The 19,698-nt window shown below is 38.8% G+C and overlaps 1 protein-coding gene across 3 annotated transcripts in view; it reads right to left on the bottom strand.

The window, feature by feature from the left end:
* Positions 1-19,698, bottom strand: part of DGKI (diacylglycerol kinase iota) — a 383,824-nt gene that overhangs the window by 83,624 nt on the left and 280,502 nt on the right. For 2 of the 3 annotated variants that reach the window (XM_023753495.1, XM_023753494.1), the window contains exons 14-16: positions 18,851-18,955; positions 6,621-6,630; positions 5,697-5,720 (exon numbers count right to left, since the gene is read on the bottom strand). In XM_023753495.1, coding sequence (XP_023609263.1) covers positions 5,697-5,720; positions 6,621-6,630; positions 18,851-18,955 — 139 coding nt within the window. The remainder of the gene's footprint in view (positions 1-5,696; positions 5,721-6,620; positions 6,631-18,850; positions 18,956-19,698) is intronic. The other variant, XM_023753493.1, reaches the window with a different exon arrangement.

Raw genomic sequence — 19,698 nt, 5'->3', positions numbered from 1 at the left:
AACCTTGTACTTAATTTAGGGTTCATAGAATTAAACTGACTGTTGCTTACTTTACAAAGAAATGCAACTATAAAACTGCGAGCAGATGTTAAACATTATGGGGACAGTAGAGATAACATGAGTCCATCAGACTTTAATCAGAATTGTTTTTGGAAAATTACATGACTTGTTTTGCTATTAAAATCTTTGCATTAGAATTTCCAGTATTGAACTGGAGAGCTGATTGACAATTAACATAAACCAAACATAAAACTCAGGTTCTCATAACAGGTGGGAAAAGTTCATTCCTACAGATGAACAAGCTATTCAAAAGTGTTTCCCATGGATTTTTTGATAGAGTGTTTACATGAATTTCAAATATGGTTAACATTTGACATTATTAAGGTGGTAGTTTCTGCTATAATAGGTATCTTATTGCATTCATTTGAATGTTTAATTATTCTTGATAAACATCTACATTCAGGAAAATTATAATTACAGACACTTTTGATTATTCAATTAGATTACCTTGCCCTTGATTCTTATGTGAAGACTCTATATAAAGTAAATAATCATAGTTCTAGTAAAATAAAAAAGGGGGAGGGGGACAACAGGCCCAAAATGGAGTCACTTGTGCTAAGTCCCATGTCAACAACCAAGACTTAGTACCTAACCTCAATGCAGTTTTAGCTTCTCCCAGAAATGTGACCTTTACCCAGTTAATCAGAAATGATCAGATCAATACTAGTGAGGTCATCTTTGGGAGAGATCCCTGCCTTTCCCTAAAGGAAGGTGACCTTGCCTGAAACAATGTGCAGAACTTTCTTGCCTCACCTTCTTTCTGATTATAAAAGCCTTCCATTCTGTTTGCTATATAGGATGCTGCTTAATTCATGAATTGTTAAATAAAGCCATTTAGATTTTCAAATTTACCCAGTTAAATTTTGTTTAACAGGATCTACCTGTCTGGGCTATAGTAAAGATTAAATAAGTCAATGCTGGTAGAGCATGTATTATCTGAAAATCCATCCTATATTCACCCTCCTAAGCCTTATTAAATTAATCATTTCCCTAATTCTAATATCAGCATGTACTGGTCATTCGTAAAGCCTCAAACCAATTTCAGGAGACCAAATGTGGAGACTTTTATAGCAGATAATGTGTCCTACCGGTTTCTAAAGGCTCCAGCCTACTAAGCCAAAGCATGTAAATAAAAGAACAAAACCTACAAGGAGATGAGAGGAATCACAGGTGGGTGCTTTATGACACAAGCAAAGACTCAGAACCAAAGCAAGAAAGAGCCACCTTTGCCACTAAATCCACATGAAACTCTTAACGGGATTTTTCAAAAGGGAGAAAATGCATAGCAGCTAATTCATCCCCTGCAAGATACTGTGATGTGTTCAGCAAGGTGTTACTATGAAAAGAAAGGGCTGAAAGCTCAGCATTTAAAAATAAAAAGAAAGGATTTAATTTTGTAACACATGAGCAATTACAGTGCAATTCCTGTTAAAACAGAATTGCAGCTAAATGGGGCTATTTACCTGTTCAAATTACAAACAAAACTGTCTTCAGTGGGATCATTAAAAGATGGTATGAGACCTTCTTTTTTAGAAAAAGCTTCTCAGACCTGCAGGTGTTTGCAAAGATTGGGTTTTAAGCTCTAATCTATACGTAAACATTACAATTGCAGAGGCTCTGTTGAGGCTAAATAAAAAAGCTGTCACATTCTGAAAAGAACAATAAATAAATCACAGAGTTAAAATTCATGAAATAGGAAAGTATTTGGAACAGTATGGTAAACCATCAAACATATAGATCATTTTAGAATGAATGCATTTTATGTTAATACTCAGAGATATATTTTTTAAAACTTGACATTTTCTTAAGCATCAATTTTAAGATTTATTGAGGTAATCAATTCAGTTTATGTCAAGTACTCATTTTCTTTCCATCAATCTAGATGCAGACTTAGGAAACTTAAGTCTGAAAAAGAAACTGTTGCCTAGAAAATAACATAAGAGAAAAGCTAGGTAAGCTTTGTTTTGGTGATGACATTTTAGATACAACACCAAAAGCAGGATCCATGAAAGAAAAAACTGATAAGTTAGACTGCATTAAATGAAAACTTCTGCTCTGTGAAAGACACTGTTAAGAAAATGAAAAGACAAGACAGATTGGGGGGAAAACATCTTTGTAAAACACATATGTGACAAAAGACTAGTATTCAAAATATAACCAAGAACTCTTAAAACTCACAAATAAGAGAGTCAACTGAAAAGTGGGCAAAAGATCTGGACATTGCCCCAAAGAAGATGTGTAGATGGCAGATAACCATACGCAAAAGCTGCTCAACATCATATGTCATTAGAGAATTGCAAATTAAAACAACATACCAGCATCACATACCTATTAGAGCAGCTAAAATTGAAAAACTGACAACATCAACTGCTGGTGAGAATGTGGAGCAGCAGGAACTCTCATTCATTGCTGGTGGAAATGCAAAAGGTACCTCCAGTTTGGAAAATAGCTTGTCAGTTTCTTTCAAAAGTAAACAAAAAACAAACAAACAAACAAACAAACAAAAACCCTCTTAACCACAAGATGCAGCCATTTCACTCCTTGGTATCTACCCAAATGAGATGAAACCTATGCCCCCACCAAAATTTGCACATGAGTGTTTATAGCATGTTTACTCATAATTGCCAAAACTTGAAAGCAATCAAGAAGTCCTTCAGCACTAGCTGGTTGGAGCATTGGCTCACAGACTGAAGGGTCTCAAGTTCGATTCTGATTAAGGACACGTATTTCCATTGCAGACTCCATCCCCAGGCCTCTGGTTAGGGCGCATGCAGGAGGTAACCAATGGATATGTCTCTCTCACATCAATGTTTCTCTCTGTCTCTTCCCCTCCCTTCCACTCTTTCTAAAATATCAATGAAAATATATCCTCAGGTGAGGATGAGAGAGAGAGAGAGAGAGAGAGAGAGACTTCACTAGGTGCATGGACAAACAAATCGGTGATCATACAATGAAATATTAGCCAGCAACAAAGAGAAATGATTTTTCAAGCCAAGAAGACAATGGAGTAACCTTAGTGCATACTGCTAAGTGAAAGAAGCTAGTCTGATGTGGCTGCGTACTGCTTGATTCCAACTATATGGCATTCGGGGAAAGGCAAAATTATGGAGACAGTAAAAAGATTGATGGTTGCCAGAGGTTAGAAAAGAGGAATGAGTGAATAGGTGGAGCCAAGGGGTACTTAGGGCAGTAAAACTATTCTGTATGATACTATCATAGTGGATTCATATCATAAAACCCCTAACATTGTAGAATACAACTGTAAATCCAAATGTAAAGTATGGCTTTAGTTAATAATGTATTATATTGGCTCATTGATTGTAACAAATGTACAACACTAATGCAAGATGTTAGTAAAAGGGGAAATGTGTGCTCCAGGTGTTGGGGTGATTTGAGGGGCTATATCGAACTCTGTACTTTCCACATCATTTTTCATACCTCACACTGCTCCAAAAATAAAGTTTACTAATTAAAAAATAAAAAAGCAAGAGAAAGTAAATTGTTCTGAATTTCCTAAAGACAGATACTTTGCTGTTATCAGCGAACACTGACATACAGAAAAATAAATGCCACCTACTTTCTTACCCATAGTGTTAACACTCTTCAGGAAGTCAACAGGATAATGGGAATGGGGACTAGAAGTTAAATCAAGAAGGGGAAGAGGAACGAGGCCCTAAAGGAAAATGGTAGGGGACAAGTGGAATTTTTTCATTTTACCTCATTAGTTCCGAATATGTCAGGGTCTCAAGGAACTACAATTCTAACTTGAAAGTTGACAACAATTAAACAGAATGAGTTGACAATATTTCAATCCAATGCTTTCCCCCCGGTGTGCCACAGTCCATTTTATAACAACCTGTCATCATTAACTGTACCCTAGTCACCTGGAACCAACAAGGGAAAGTGACAGGTATATTGGCATTCAAGAGAAAACATAACACCTGGGAACTGTATACCTCACCCTGCCCTGCCTGGGTCTGCCATAGGCTTCAAAACCCCTGGTTCTTGTCATTAAAAATGATCCTGGGGTTTTAACTCCAGAGCTTGAGCTAAACAAAGTCCTTTCCAAAGTTAATTCAAAATGTCAGCCATCAGATAAAAGTAACTGTGTCGTGGTCATTGCATTGTATGTGAAGGTAATGCTTTGAAGTTATGCTTTTCAGAAATTAGCAGGTTCTTTACAAATCTGGGTTTCAGACAACACATGAAATTCTCCTTTTTATCCTGATAATATACTTCCTGAGATGGAAACCCAAGGGACATGCAACTCACTTTTTAAAAAAAAACTCTTAAATGTTTTGGCACTTACAATCTTGAATAACAACCCCTGGTGTTCATTTTCACATAATTTTGCAAATGTGTATCACATAAAGAAAGAATTGTGCCAAAATGACTTCCAGGTCTATAAGTCACTCAATCATTCAGCACAAAGTTTTGAGGATTTTCTTGTCAGGAACAATTCTCATGCTAGGAGTTGGGCATACAACACTGCACCTGCCTTCACGGTGTCACAGACGGGGAAGAGGGGAGTGACATAACATCCTCCTCCTAATCATGTCCCTTGTGATGGGAATTCTGACAGATAAGAACCAGTGTGTCCAGAACCCAGAGGACTGCACACTTCCCAAGGAGGACATACTTCCACAAGGAGTCATTTCCCAACGGAAGAAAATAAGGTAGTTGGACAAGAGAGACAAAATTCTTTCAGACAAAGGGAATTGTCTAAGTCTTAGACCATCCTTAGGTGCTAAGAAAACGAGGCATAAAAAGAAGCAAAGATTGAGGACTTAGGAAGATAGGTAGTTGCAGAGTAAAGGGGGATGACCTAAAGCCAGAGGCTTGGTTTTTTTAATGCTAAGCAGCTGAGACGTGCCCTGGAAGCCCTGGCCTAGGAGGCAACCAATTGATGTGTCTCTCTCACTTAGAAGGTTTTCTCTCCCTCCTTTCCACTCTCTCTAAAAATCAATGGAAAAAATATCCTCAGGTGAGGATTAACAAAAACAAATAAATAAAATAAACAAACAAATAAACAAATAAGAAGCTGAGATGCTAAAGAGTTTTCAACAGAAGATTTACATTTCAGATTTACATTGACCAAGGAGACCTTAAAGTCTTAGCTTCACTAAACTTTAGATAGATTTTTTCCCCTGACTATAGGCCCCTTCTTTACAAAGAAGATTTTCAATTGCATTTTTTTTCCTCTGTCCCCTAGGAGATGAAAATCTTCTCTTGCCAGTTTTACCACCCTGGAAAAGCTTTCTCAAATACCTGGGAGCCATCCCTTTGAAATGTAATCATTCTAGGAAGATAGTACCTCTAGATCAGCGGTTCTCAACCTGTGGGTCGCGACCCCTTTGGGGGTCAAACGACCCTTTCACAGGGGTCGCCTAAGATTGGAAAACACATATATAATTACATATTGTTTTTGTGATTAATCACTATGCTTTAATTATGTTCAATTTGTAACAATGAAATTGGGGGTCACCACAACATGAGGAACTGTATTAAAGGGTCGCGGCATTAGGAAGGTTGAGAACCACTGCTCTAGATTCTAGTCTCAATGGATGGGTAGGAACCTAACTAATTGTTGCTGATAGGTGACAATTAGCAAACACAGATAGCCTAAATGCATTGACTAACCTCCCCACTAAAGTCCTGTACTACTTTTCTACTAGTTCATCCCAGTGCTTAAAGAATCTCCCACCTGTTTTATAACAGAGTTGAATTCACTTTCTCCTTCCTATTAAAAAGTCTTGAAAATATCTAGTGCAATTTTTCTATGACAACATTTTAGGTAAACCATTGGCAGAGATATGAATGACAAATTAATGGAAGACAAGGGGAATGGCAAGAAGATTAGTAAATGACATGAGTAATGGTGAAGTCTGGAATAAAGAAGTGGCAGTAAAGATAAGAAAGGAGGGCATATCAGAGAGATATGAAGTCAAAGAATCAGCTCTTTGGACTTCGAGAAGGAACAGGAACAAGGGTGATTCAAAGTTGTTTAGAGTGAGCATGGCAGTTACAATTTTTTTCTAACTTACTTAAAACCATAGTAAACTGAGGCCAGCTGAGCCAAAGCGAGAGTACAGAGAAACAAACGGGGGGGGGGGGGTGAGGGGGGAGAAAGCAGGGAGGGAGAGACGGATTATAAAAATAATATAAAAGTGGCTCTTGTAATGATGGATGGTGAAGACCACTTACAAATGCCTCATACACAGTTGATAACACATCTAAAAAGCTGAGGTTTTCTGCTTTAGAATGTTAGAATAATGATACAGGCAGAATTGGGAAAGACTAGTCTCAAGTCTGGAGAACCAAGAACAGAGGGAGGAAGGAGGAGGACAGGGAATGCCCCCCAGACATCCACCCAAAGCCTAGACTACAACACCACAGAAACAGAATCAGTTATAGATCCTTTTCTTTTCCTCTTTCCGGTCATCAGCATAAAGGATATGATAAATAGAAAAGCAGCGGTGAGAAGGAAAAATTAAAAAAAAAAAAAGGTGTTAAAGCAGTCTACTGAACAAAGATAAAAGGAGTCAGATAGAGAATACAACCCAATCATGGCTAACATGTTTAAAACTGCATGAGTTTTCTTTGTTCCTACTTCTAATGAATTCATGTATTACCAGTGACAAATCAGGGGAAAGTATGGGCAAAGGCCCAATACTCTTTTCTAATAAATAATAGAAACCAAAGGTCCGGATCAAATGGTTCTATGAAATGTCAACATCTTCCAACTTAATATGAAAGTTTACTGATGATGATGCAAATTTCTATTTTCGATGGACGTTTTTCCATTTCAATGCAGATTCCTAATGTCACAAGCAATGAAATTCTAGTACAACCAAATGACTTGGAAAATTCCTGGAGTTCATTCCCAGTGTTGAATGTGACAGAAGCTTTCTACTGTGACGTTCTAGAATGTACTTGATGACAGGCATTGGAAAACAATATAATTTTTTTCCAGGTACATTTATCAGGAAGGTGATGTTTGCAAAATCCTAGATCCAGGGCAGAACCACCACTGAAAATATCCTGCAATTGCCCTAGTATTTGGAAGGGAGATAACAAATACATTTCTGTGACACTGGAATCTTGGCTATTCGGCCTGGCCAGCCAAATAAATGTGAAAGGCAAATGAAACATTATGCATCCAAAAGCAAAGATTTGTAACTGTACCCAAAGCGTAGTTAATGCTCAGAAGGATGGTTAGAGGCACTGGTTCAAATCTCTCACACAATTTCAAAACCGTACTGTCCATTACATTGTATTATGATGGGCAAGGTCACCAACAGTGAGATGCTGGGCACGCATTAGTCATGCAGCTCTGAATTTCTGAGTTGACTGGATACATGTTGAAAATTAATGACAGAAATATTTCCTAAAATCTGCTGAAGGAGCCTAAGTCTCTTTCTGGAAGCAAAAAGGATAAACAAATTATGCTCTGACAGCTGCGATATAGAGATGTGAAATCGGGCAGTTTTAAGTAAACACACCCCTGGCATCTGACAACCTAGGGAATGCTCTAATTCTGCTTATCAGTGACTCCAGGCGAGTGGCGTGAATCATCGACTCAGGAAACGCACTAAGTATTAAGAAAGAGTGCTTTCCACCATCTGAACTATGAAAGGCCTGTAGCTTTTACCCATGTAACTAGCAAATAAAATTGTGCTTCTGAATCAATCTGCAAAGAGGTTATTTTCGGACCAGCGCATATTTTTGTCCTTGGGACTATTCAGTTAATATCTTTACCAATAAATTGAAAGAATGTGTAGAAATGTCCATCTTACTGAAGATCTGGAGTTATTTCTGACTATAGTGTTAGATTTGAAATATCCTGAAATTTGGATAGCCTTGCATTTATTTATTTATTTTATTGATTTGAGAGAGAAGAGGGGAGAGATGGAGGGAAGAAAGTAGAAAGAAAGAGAGAGAGAAAAAAACATTGATTTGTTGTTTCACTACTTATTTATGCATTCATTGGTTGATTCTTGTATGTGCCCTGACTGGGGATCGAACCCACAACCTTGGCATGTCAGGATGATGCTCTAAGCAATTGAGCTACCCAGCCAGGCTTAGATTGCCTTGCATTTCGGTTTCCAATTTGAGTTAGTTAAATTCCAAATGGAGAATATTTGGCTTGACAATAGTTCCTGCCAAAAAGAACTTTTAAGAAAAGGTCAGTGTTCACATGCCCTAGCCGGTTTGGCTCAGTGGATAGATAAAGTGTCGGCCTGCGGACTAAAGGGTCCCAGGTTTGATTCCAGCCTGGGTTGCGGACTCAATCTGCCTCAGTAGGAGGTGTGCAGGAGGCAGCCAATCAATGATTCTCATCATTGATGTTTCTATCTCTCTATCCCTCTCCCTTCCTCTCTGAAATCAATAAAAATCTATTTTTAAAAAAGAAAAGGTCAGTGTTCACATTTTAGGTTTTCCTTTCTTAGCTAATTCTGACACATCTAAAGAAAGTAATTACTTTATATTCAAATTTTATGACTTTGGAATAGTAGGGAGATCAGGTCAAAAGATACAGAGAGGAACTTGGAGGCTAGTGATCATTTGAGTCTAATCCCCAGCACCTAGAACAGTGCTGGCTACATAGTAGGTCCTCAATAAATAGTTGTTAGTGAAGAAGTGGATGGATGGTCTCAAGGATTTTGGTGTGAGGGTGGTTCCTTCCTGGCCTTAGTTAAAATATCAGGTGCTGAGTTCCATAGACAAGATGGTGCTTTTGGAACTGAAGTGCCCCACCCACATCCATGATGGCACTGAGACACCCATCCCGTCAGCTGCTGGCAGTGCTGACTCTGCCGATAGCTCACAGCTTCCCTCTCCAGAAACAAGGCTTCCTCACTCAAGGTGCGCTCCCTCCCAGGGGACACCCTGACCTGCATCTAATACTCCTTGCCTCTCAGGGACAACTCTACATGGCCATCCCAGACCCAAATGTCCCTATGGGCATCTGCAGTTATTGCTTATGGTGGTCCCTTCCCCCGTTGTTTGTTTCTTTACAGGAATATCACCAACAGTCTTCCCAATGGAGCTCTTCCACAAGTTCCAAGTCTGCCTCTTAATCTTCCACAGATTCCTACTTTCCTCCCTCTTCACAGCTGTTGTCTCCTCTTGGAGACTCTCCAATAAATCTGCTACAGGTAAAACTCAAAAGTGTCAGGGGAAACCCAACCAATAACAAGAACTATGATCCCAAATTCTTTTGAAAAACACATTTCCATAAATGCAGAGCTATATCTTTACAGAAACAAGGGGGAGTACTAAAAAGCAGACTGGATTAGGAGAGAGAAGACGTCATAGCTGTACGACCCCGTGTGAGGGCATCTAAGTGCTCCTGTGATAAAGCATGTGATAGTGTATATGCTAGTCTTCTACGAACCCTGAAGCACAACGCAAATGCCAGGTGTTATTATTTATTAACTATGATGCCATGACTGCAGTGGCTGACCTCACTCACTCATTAACACAGTGCATAAAAATGTACCACTTTTATATAAGACTCTTAGAAGAAAGACTTAAAGAGAAAGCTAATTACTATTTGAGTGGACATCCCCAAGCTATCAACCTGGGAAGGGAACAAGATGGAATAGGTTGGTTATATCATCAGGGAGAATTGGTCATCATTGTGTATGTGCGTGTACATGGAATGAACCAATGAAAAGGAAAAATAATCCTTCAGGAAGAGACTTAAGAATATACCTGTAGTTGATTGTTCTCATTACCAAGGACTAAGTTTTAACAATAAAATGATCGAACATCATTATCAACACTTTAGGCTCATTTCCTTGTCGGAGACCTGACATTAGCATCTAACACAGCACAGTGCTGAAAGCTCTTCTTATCTTCTTATAAACGAAGCATGACTTTAGATCATAAACAGAATTAGGCAACAAAGGAATTTATATTAAAAACAAGATCGTCTTTCAGCCTACTATTCCCCCTGGCATCTGCATCTTTGAAGTTAGAACACAGAAGAGTGCACTCATTTATAAGTCAAGACCCCCAGGACCTGAGGCGTCGTTCTATGTGCTGATGGAAGCTAATGAATTCGGTGATTCATATCTAAAGTGCTGCTCAGCAATTCTTTAGATATGGCCACTCCTTGTCTTGCTCTTTAAATTGACTTTCAAACTTTCTCCCTCTTTCTGAACAGTGATACCTCCCCTTCCTACTGTTAGCTAGTAGGCTTCCTTCTTATTTCACTGAGTAAAGTAATCAGAATACAACTTCTGCTTCTCCCTAGTCCCACCTACTGCCTCTGTACCCCTCCTCTTCCTTCCTTCCTTGTACTCTGGAAATCACTGTGCACAATCCCATCTCCACCTACTCAGGGACACTGCTCCTGCAGTTAGCCCTCTGGCTCCCGAATCATCAGATTAACATCTTAAAGCAGCAATGGAGGGGAGTGAGGGGAGGGATTTCTTCCTCTGCTTCCATTTGCATATGAACCCACTCTTCACCTGCACCTTTTTTCACTGTACAACCTTTCATGAGGTTACTAATAACCACCCTCTACCCAAATCCAATGATGCATTCTTAGTATACATCTTATGCCACCTCTCCGGAGCATCTGACAGTTGTCACCCCTTTTGTAAAACATTTTTATTCTCTTGGCTTTCAATCAACAAGCTCCCCTGTGTGTTTTTTCCTATCTCGCTGTATGTAGGGTCCTCTACATCTCCCCTACCGCTGTTTACCGCGTTTTTGAGGCCAAAACCTCAGAGGGAGGCATCCTCAAATCACCTTTTCTCTTACAGAGTACAGTTAATCCACCATCTGATCCTATCAGCATTATCTCCAAAACAGATCCAGAATCCATCTGTTTCCGCCAACTCCCTCAACTTCTCTCCCTTAGAATATCATGTTAGCTTTGTATATGGTGTCCCCATTCCCCCCTTTGCCACCCAACCATCAATTCTCCTTTCAGAATCTAGAATAATTCATAAGAAATGCAGGCATGTTATTACACATCTTTTAAAATAATTCCAGTACCTTCTTATACTCCAAATAACATCCCAAGCCCTCTTCATGGTCTGTCTACAAGCCCATCTATGTGCTGGTCCTTTCCTACAACTTCAAAATCATTTCCACCCCAGCTGCAACCAATCAGGTTCCAGCCACATAAACTTCCAAGGATTCTGTCATCCCAGGGCCTTGGCACCTACTGTTCCCTCTTTCTGGGGACACTCTTCCCCCAGAAATCCACATGTGCACTTATTCTTTACTTTTAGGCCTCTACTTATATGTCAACTCTTCAGAAAGTCCCTCCTGATAGCCTTATCAAAGCTGGAATTCCTGGCTGGTTGCTCAGTGGTTAGAGTATCGGCCCATGGACCGAAGGGTCTTGGGTTCGATTCCTGGTCAAGGGCAGGTACCTGGGGTGCAGGTTCAATCCCTGGTCCCAGTCATGGCACATACAGGAGGCAACCAGCTGATGTGCCTCTCTCACATTGATATTTCTCTCTCTTTCTCCCCACCCCCTTTTGCTCCCCCTTTCATTCTCTCTAAAAATCAATGAAAAAATATGTCAAACCTCAGAGGAAGCCAGGGGAGGGGGAAGTGGGGGTGGGAAGAGATCAACCAATGAACTTCTATGCATATATGCATAATACATGGGCAAAGACAATAGAGTGGTGACGGCCTGGGGTGGGGGACAAGGGCAGGCTAGAAGAGGTCAATGGGGGGCAAAGGGGGCATATGTAATACTTTCAACAATAAAGATCAAATCCTCCAGTGAGGACTTAAAAAAAAAAGCTAGAATCCTTTTTCACTCTTTTGCTCTATTTCCTTGTTATATTACTATATTATTTCTTTGTCTGCCTCTCCCACTGGAATTAATATAAGCTCTATGAGCGTGGGGACACTCCAGGGCCCCCATCACTTGAAACAGTTCCAGAACTATGGTCAGTGGTCAGTGAATATTAGTTGAATTTATGAATTTATTATTTATTTCAGGGTAGAGAGAGATCCAAAAACAGAAACCTGTTCAACAAACCAGAGTAAAGTAAATTAAGACCAAGTCAGTTAAATACAAAAAGGCATTTTAAATGAGATTGTGAAAGATTTAAAAACAAAATTACTATTAAAGGTATTTTATATAAAAAAAATAAGAACTACTACACAGAGGAAATAGAGAGCATAGTGATTAAATAACTTCAGAATGCCAGGCTCCATAAGTAAAGTAGTACCTATAACAGAGATGTTGGGAGAACTAAATTACATGACATATGTAGAAAGGTTAGGAATTTCCTAGCTCACAGTGATAGTACAATATGTGTTAACTATTATTATTATTTATTATATTTTTAATAAAAACAAATATTAGATATATATATGATAGAGAAGAACAGTAAAATAAACTAATCACAAAATTCTGGGTAAATGTTGCCTCTTGAACATAGGAATAAACATAAACACACCAGCAAAAGGATGGACAGTGCCTTCTGAGGACAGATTGATATCACTTAACTCAGATTTCAAAATGGAACGCTGACCTCTACCAAACGGAGGCCTAATCTCTCCTGCACAGCATGGTTGTCAACTTGTTAAATGAGGGGGAAAAATTCAACTGCAGATGAAGCCATTGAAAGAAAAAAAAAATCAGTGTTTCTTGCAAACTCAGTGTGTTCCAAATGCTTGCACTCATTTATAATGAGTGATGCTCGAGTTTTAAAAACTTTCCTAAGGAAACATGTCAGGAACAAAATTTTAAATCCTATATAATTCCTATAGGCCTAAGGATTTACTATAATGTAGTATGTCCTTAGGAAAGAACTAACTTAACCACTGCATTAAGCAGATAAGGCAACTGAAGCCTGAAGAGGATAAATGCATTACCAAGGTCATATAACTAATTAGAGGTTAGATTAGCTCTTCTCATTCTTGCATATATATCCCATCCCTTCCTCTAGCTATTTAAATGATATATGCTAGGAAAACAGGTACTTAGTGTTTCTATAGCTCTATTACAGTCCTTGTCACATGATAAAAATGCTCCAGCAAATCAGGTACTATTTCTGTTTGGGGATTTTTGGTTTTTGTTCACCACTGTTTGCTCAGAGTGAGCACTCAATAAATATGTATTGATTAAATAATATTGATGTCATCCTTCCATGCCTACCTAGCATCTGGTATGGTATCTAGCATAGAACTGACGTAAATACATAGCCTTCGAAAGCATGGATGCATCAACGAGTAGATAACTCCACCATTTTGGCATATTTATGGAATTCAATTGAGTTCAAATATGGAAACTGAAAACAATGGAAAATCCAGTGATCCACCTCCCCCAGTGTGAAGATGGGTTTGACTTAGTGACTCACTCGCAAAGAACAGCATAGCAGTGGTCGGCAAACTCATTAGTCACCAGAGCCAAATATCAACAGTACAACAATTGAAATTTCTTTTGAGAGCCAAATTTTTTAAACTTAAACTATATAGGTAGGTACACTGTTATTAACTTAATTAGGGTACTCCTAAGGCTTAGGAAGAGCCACACTCAAGGGGCCAAAGAGCCACATGTGGCTCGTGAGCCGCAGTTTGCCAACCACGGGCATAGGGAAAAGGAAAAATTGTATTGATATAGTGGAGAAACCTAGCAAATACAACCGTAACCAAGTGATCAGGCTGTCATCACCAGGGATGTCATGTGGATATCAGGGAACCCCTGATAAGATGGGACAAGAAGGGAACTTCACCTCTGCAGTATTCTTATCAGGAACCCATAGCTCCAGTCTAATTAAAAGCAAAACAACAGAGAAAGCCAGATTAGGGGATATTCTACAGGATACCTGGCCAGTATCCCTCAAGACCATCAAGGTCATGAGAAAGGGAAAAAAAAAAGGAAAAACTGAGCAAGTGTCCCAGGTGAGAGAACGCTAGGAGACATGCCAGCTCAATGCAATGTGATGTCCTGGACTGGATTCTGGAATACAAAGTCCAGAGTTTAGTTAATTGTAATAAAGTAACACCACTTTCACTGGCAAAGGTACCATCATAATATAAAATGCTGAACAACAGGGAAGCTGGGTGAGGAATATAGTATAACCCCGAGTAGTATCTTTGCAACTCTTTTGTAAACCTGTAAATATTCCAAAACAAAAAGGTTTTCTTTTAAGAAATTGGGTGATGCATACCAGATGATGCAATTATGAGACTGTATTAAAACTTAAGAAAGGGAATTTGCAGATAACTGGCCAAATCACCAAATATGAGCTTTCAGTGTTCACACGTTTCATAGGTTTAAACATCTTGCCACCATGGCAGCCTCTTGTACTAGTCAACACAGGAAAAGTAAATTGAATGATTAATTGTGTTCTGTTCCCACATTCTTTCTGTGATATTTTTACAGTGTTTTCAATTCTATTTTGGAATGTGAGAAAGTGATTCGGTGGGTGGTGGTGGGTGTACTTTGAAGTGTAGAAGAGGTCAGCTGCTCTGAGCCTGGCTTTTTGGACCTGAGATTAAGGAACAGTGTGACAGTAGCAACAGCAGCCACAACAGTCCTCGCTACCATTTTTGGAGAGCATGCTAATGTGCCAGATGTTGCACCAGAGGTTTCACATACAAGATTGCATTTAACTCTCAGCACTCTATGAGGTTGCAATTATATTCTCATTTTAGAGATGAGATATTTGGTGATCAGAGAAATTACTTTGTCAAGGTCGTGAGATTCAAACACACACATTTCCAACTCTTCTACTAAATCAGTAAACAAAAGACAGGAACATTCCATTACAATATCATTAGTCTATACCACAGAATCATATACTGAGATTATATATTATCTATTATACATTATATATTACATATTATAAATATCCAGATAATATCCATTATACTGAGATAATGTATATAAAAGGGTTGTTGCGTGTAATATTTGCTATAAAGCAAATGTTAGTCGCCTCCTACTTTTATAGGCTACATCTGCTTTCAATTAGTTCTAAACTGGTTTTTGCTTTTGTGTTTTAAGCCCTAGACTTGTATGAATTATCATAGCAGCTCAAAAGTGCAGAGTAAGCTAATGCCAGAAGTAAAGTTTAGTTTATGTGGAATAGAGTTAAATCTTGGTCAGTATCAAGTTATTCGAGATATAAGAAATAGGTCATATATCAATGAAACTCTTTTCAAGTTAGAAATATAACAGATTTCCTTTAAAATTTTTTAAAAAATTAAATGTATTGGAGTGACATTAATTAATAGGATAATATAGTTTTCAAGTGTACATGTCTATGATACATGAACTATATATAATTACTACATCCCACCCGAAGTCAAAAGGGGTGAGGTTGTAAAGAACAAAGGGGGCCAAATAGATGGCGATGGAAGATAACAGATTATCCTTTGTCTAGACTACATCAGGGGAAGGAAAGAATCTCCATACACCCCCTAAACTTTTTTACTTCTAACAACTAATCTAATAATAAAATAATAAACTTGACACAAGGCTGAATTAACAGGACAAAAACAATTTAATATGTATGCATGAGCAGTTATAATATGATCACAAAATGAAGCTCAAAGAAATCACTGAATCAGAAGCCTTTTTATGATTTTTAGACAAACAATACATTTGTGAAGAAATGACAGGACAAAAAAGTTAGTGTCTGTCAGAAAGTTATCTAAGCAAGGGTTGGGTATTGATTAGTGAGGAACCTAAACACTTGGGGCTTGGTTAGTAAATTAATAAAGAGGCAACCAGGTTTGTTTATACAGACTCTTTGGCTCTGGGTTCTTTAAATCTAATGATAAGAGAAATCTCTGCCTCCAGGTCCAAAAGAGGGCCTTTAACGTGGGAGATTTATGTCCTACTTTTAGGGGCACAGAGAGGTCAGTGTTGTTCTTGCACTGGCTGTTTCTTAAGTAAGCAACATTAATTCAAAATAATCAATATGCTATTGTGGGATACTATAGGGCCTGCTGGGACTCCAACAATTATATAGTGATGTGCTTTATTATGGACTTCTTTATATACTTTATTCAGATTATAAGAGTGAGTCTCTGCTGTCATTATATTATAAATTTACTTTAGGAAAATTTTTTTTAAATATGGCCACTTTCTCTTTATGTTCTACCTACCTTTTAAGTTGAATAAATTTGCCACCCTTGGACAGTATAACCATTATCTCAGGGTTAATAATTCATAAACCCTGTGAATAAGGCTCAAATTGCTTTACCTAAGTCTAAAATTTACCAGCAAGAGCTGAGGGAGGGACTGGCAAAGACTAACCTTTTTGTGCTATTATTTTAGCGTGAATGCCTCCAGGTAAGTTGGAGCCAAATAAAAGGAGAATGAAATGTATCTGAAATAGCTCAGTCATCCTTTTATATGCTGAAACAAGCCAGGCTACTAAAAGGGCTGCCGTCCTGTAATCAACGAGGAGTCCTTCCTTACAGAGGAAAGCAGGGCTTTGTTAGACAACAAACATTCGATTTGTAATGTAATATAAATAATGATGCAGGCACATGAGCAAGATTCTATTAAACAGTGATGGCAAACAGCCTGTGATGCCTGGATCAATCGCTTGCTGTATCATCAAGAAAGGGAAATAATTTTTAAGCCAAGTAATGCAGTACTGCTCTAGTTCAGACTGTGAATGTGGACAATAAATAAATGACCTAAGAGGATTCATTCCCTTTTTTCTTCTGGGATGCAGGTCAGTGGATTCCTAGACTCCTTTTATCTGGGTGTGTTCTACGAATTTCATTTAATGCTTGTAAAATAAGATATCTATTTTGGCATGTATGTCACTGATGGACTTGAACTGGTGTTTGCCTTTATACTCAACTTGACCTCTGCCAGCCTTCCCATGAACCTGTGGTTAGTTTCAAGTTGAACCCAAGAAAAACAGGGTTAGAAACAAGTAAAAACCCCAAAGGACAAACTTTCCTGTACAACCACAGGTTAGAAGTGTCATCACCATATATTAAAAGCAGAATGCCTGAGTTGGCCATCTTTACTTCTAATTAATATATTATAATCTTTAAACCCAAATCTTTAAAATGAGATAAGTCCTTGATTCCCTCTTTGAGTGTTTCTTTGTGCTTTTGGTCTCAAAGACACTGCTGAATTTGTTGGATTTATATGTATACCAAGTCACCTCCCACAATTTGATATAGGAAGTTTCCTCACACAGAAATTGCATCACATTAAGATATGATGAGCAAAGCACCTGCTTCAAGAAGTATCATCTTCTTGTGAAACTCAGATCACAACTACCTCTGGCAATGATGGACAGATAATGGATAGAATAGACAGAACAGATCATTGAAATGCACAGAGAAGCCAAAAATCCCTCCCCACTCCCAACTGACTAGTTTCAGAGTTGATGGTAAGCTGCAAAATAGTACAAACTTGAGATCCATTCTCTCTTTTTATTTTTCAAGAATTGTAATCTATTTGCTTGAATTGAGAAAGAATAAAAACACTATTCTTTACAATTAGTTATCTCTGAAAGTCAGTTTCATTTACATTGTAACTAAACCTCCCATTTCAAACATATATATCCACCACATTATGGGTTAAATTAGATTTTGTGCTGATCTGTCACTTGTAATCTCATTTACATTAGAAAATGTAATCTCTCATTGACAGAAGGGAGTAATTTGGGGAATTTGCCCTCCTCCACCTCCAACTTTCCTACCAAAGAAATGCGGGTGAAGGACAGAGTGGGAGAAACTAAGCGGTATGGACATAGAAAAGAGCCAAGAGGACGGAGGAAGCTGAAGCAGCAGAGAGAACTGAGAAGGCAGTAATTTCACACAGAATTCCCTAGTAGGTGACTGGGCTGCCATGGAAATGGGTCCTTACTCATCGCCACCTCCAGATGCAAAAGTCCCTGCACCCACTCTTGAGAGTGTCCCTGAATTCCAGGATTTCCATCCACCAAATCCCACTCCAAATCACAGGTTCAGGAACAAGAGCTTGGAAGGCATTCTCTCAGGTATGCAGCCCTACTCCACCCCTGCCAGTTTTAACTATTTGCGTCTTCTACAACTCCAGGCAGGTTCACACTTGGAGCCAGTTTGGAGTTTTAGTTCATAAACCTCTGGTTTTGTACAAAATGCCTTTTTCTCTATTAGCATCCCTGCTGACTTTAATTGCAATTGACTACTGACCCCCATAATTATGGGGGGGGGCCATAATAGTGACTAGAATGTAAAAAAAGTGCCCAATAAGTACTGAGGGACAGATGTAGTGAATACAAATTAGTTCTCTACTTCAAGAAATATTTAGAAAATGTGAACATAGAGAAATAATTCATATATTGACTCAATTTAAGATTCTGGAAACAGTGACACATCCTCAAGGAATCACTTTATCATGACATTGAATGTGACTTGGGCCTTGTTTTAACATCATACAATCACATAACAGCTAGAAGTGCTGGACGTGTCCTCACCGATAACTGTCATGAAGAACGAGGACAGTCCTCGATGATGCCAGCTTCCAGGAAGACACCTATGCTAGATGTTACTCTACCATGTGGTGTCACCACCTTTCTGCTTTCTCATTTTAGATAAAACCAAGACTTCAAGTGGTTAATAAACCAACTGGTCCTAACTTGGCATCTTGAGCAGGAAAATTGTATTCCATGTTCCTGTTGCATTTTCTTCAGCCCACCTATCATCATTTGGAGTTCCCTGTTACTTCCCTTCCCTTCATTTCTCTAACCATGGTTTTCAGATCCGAGATGAATCTATCCATCGAACCAAGGAAGATCAAGAAGATGAAGATAGGCAGATCACAGGAAATCAATGAAGCACTTCCAACTTACAAGCTTCCCGGAGTTTCTCTTTGTCATAGTGGAACCCTTCATAGTCTTGCAAACTGATTTTGTTCACGCGGATCCTCAGGCGGTCTGGGATAGACTGGGGACTGCAAAACAAGAACCGCATAGTCAGACCAAAATGAGAGAGTGGAACTGGGAGTCGTATGCACCCGGGGGGACTACATGCGATCCTGTCTTCGTGCTTAGAAGAGAAAGTTCACAGTCAAACAGAATTGTGGGCTCTTACAGACTATAGCAATGACCTGGAGAACACTTCCCCAGAACCACAAGTTTCTGAAATTTAGGTTAAAAACATGGAAATAAGCCGGAAAAGCTTCTGGAGACCACTCATATCATATTTGCTATTAACTTGGTAAAAATTCTAAGATCACGTGTTTAGTTCCACAATAAATTATATGCAGTGAATCTGAAACAGTGAATAGTGGGTAGAGTGATAAAGGAATGTTCTAGGCAAATATGCCGTAACAGCCAAACGTGCCAGCTTGACCCTTATAAGAGACAGGAAAACTATAAAAAGCGAGCTAATGATCCCCAAAAGCACAGGAGCGAGACTGAAATAGCTCTAGACACCTCAATAGTCTCTGAGAGCAACTCTTGGTCAAAACATATCACAGTGAACACTGCCTGTGAGGGAGCCTCTGAGCATCGCAAAATAAAACTCAAAATTAAAAATGTGCACCAAGTACCTTCCTTAGGAAGGGAATGAAGTATGCATTTCGTTTTCAAAGAATTCAATCCATTCTAGTTCATGATATTAAACAATAAAGGGGGTAGTACCGAACTCTCCAAAGCAGCCTGGTCATCTTCACAGACTTCACCTGGATTCCTT

Source organism: Myotis lucifugus, unplaced genomic scaffold (assembly GCF_000147115.1).
Source record: "Myotis lucifugus unplaced genomic scaffold, Myoluc2.0 scaffold_46, whole genome shotgun sequence".
NCBI classification, from domain to species: domain Eukaryota; kingdom Metazoa; phylum Chordata; class Mammalia; order Chiroptera; family Vespertilionidae; genus Myotis; species Myotis lucifugus.
This window is presented reverse-complemented; position numbering and strand designations above follow the sequence as displayed.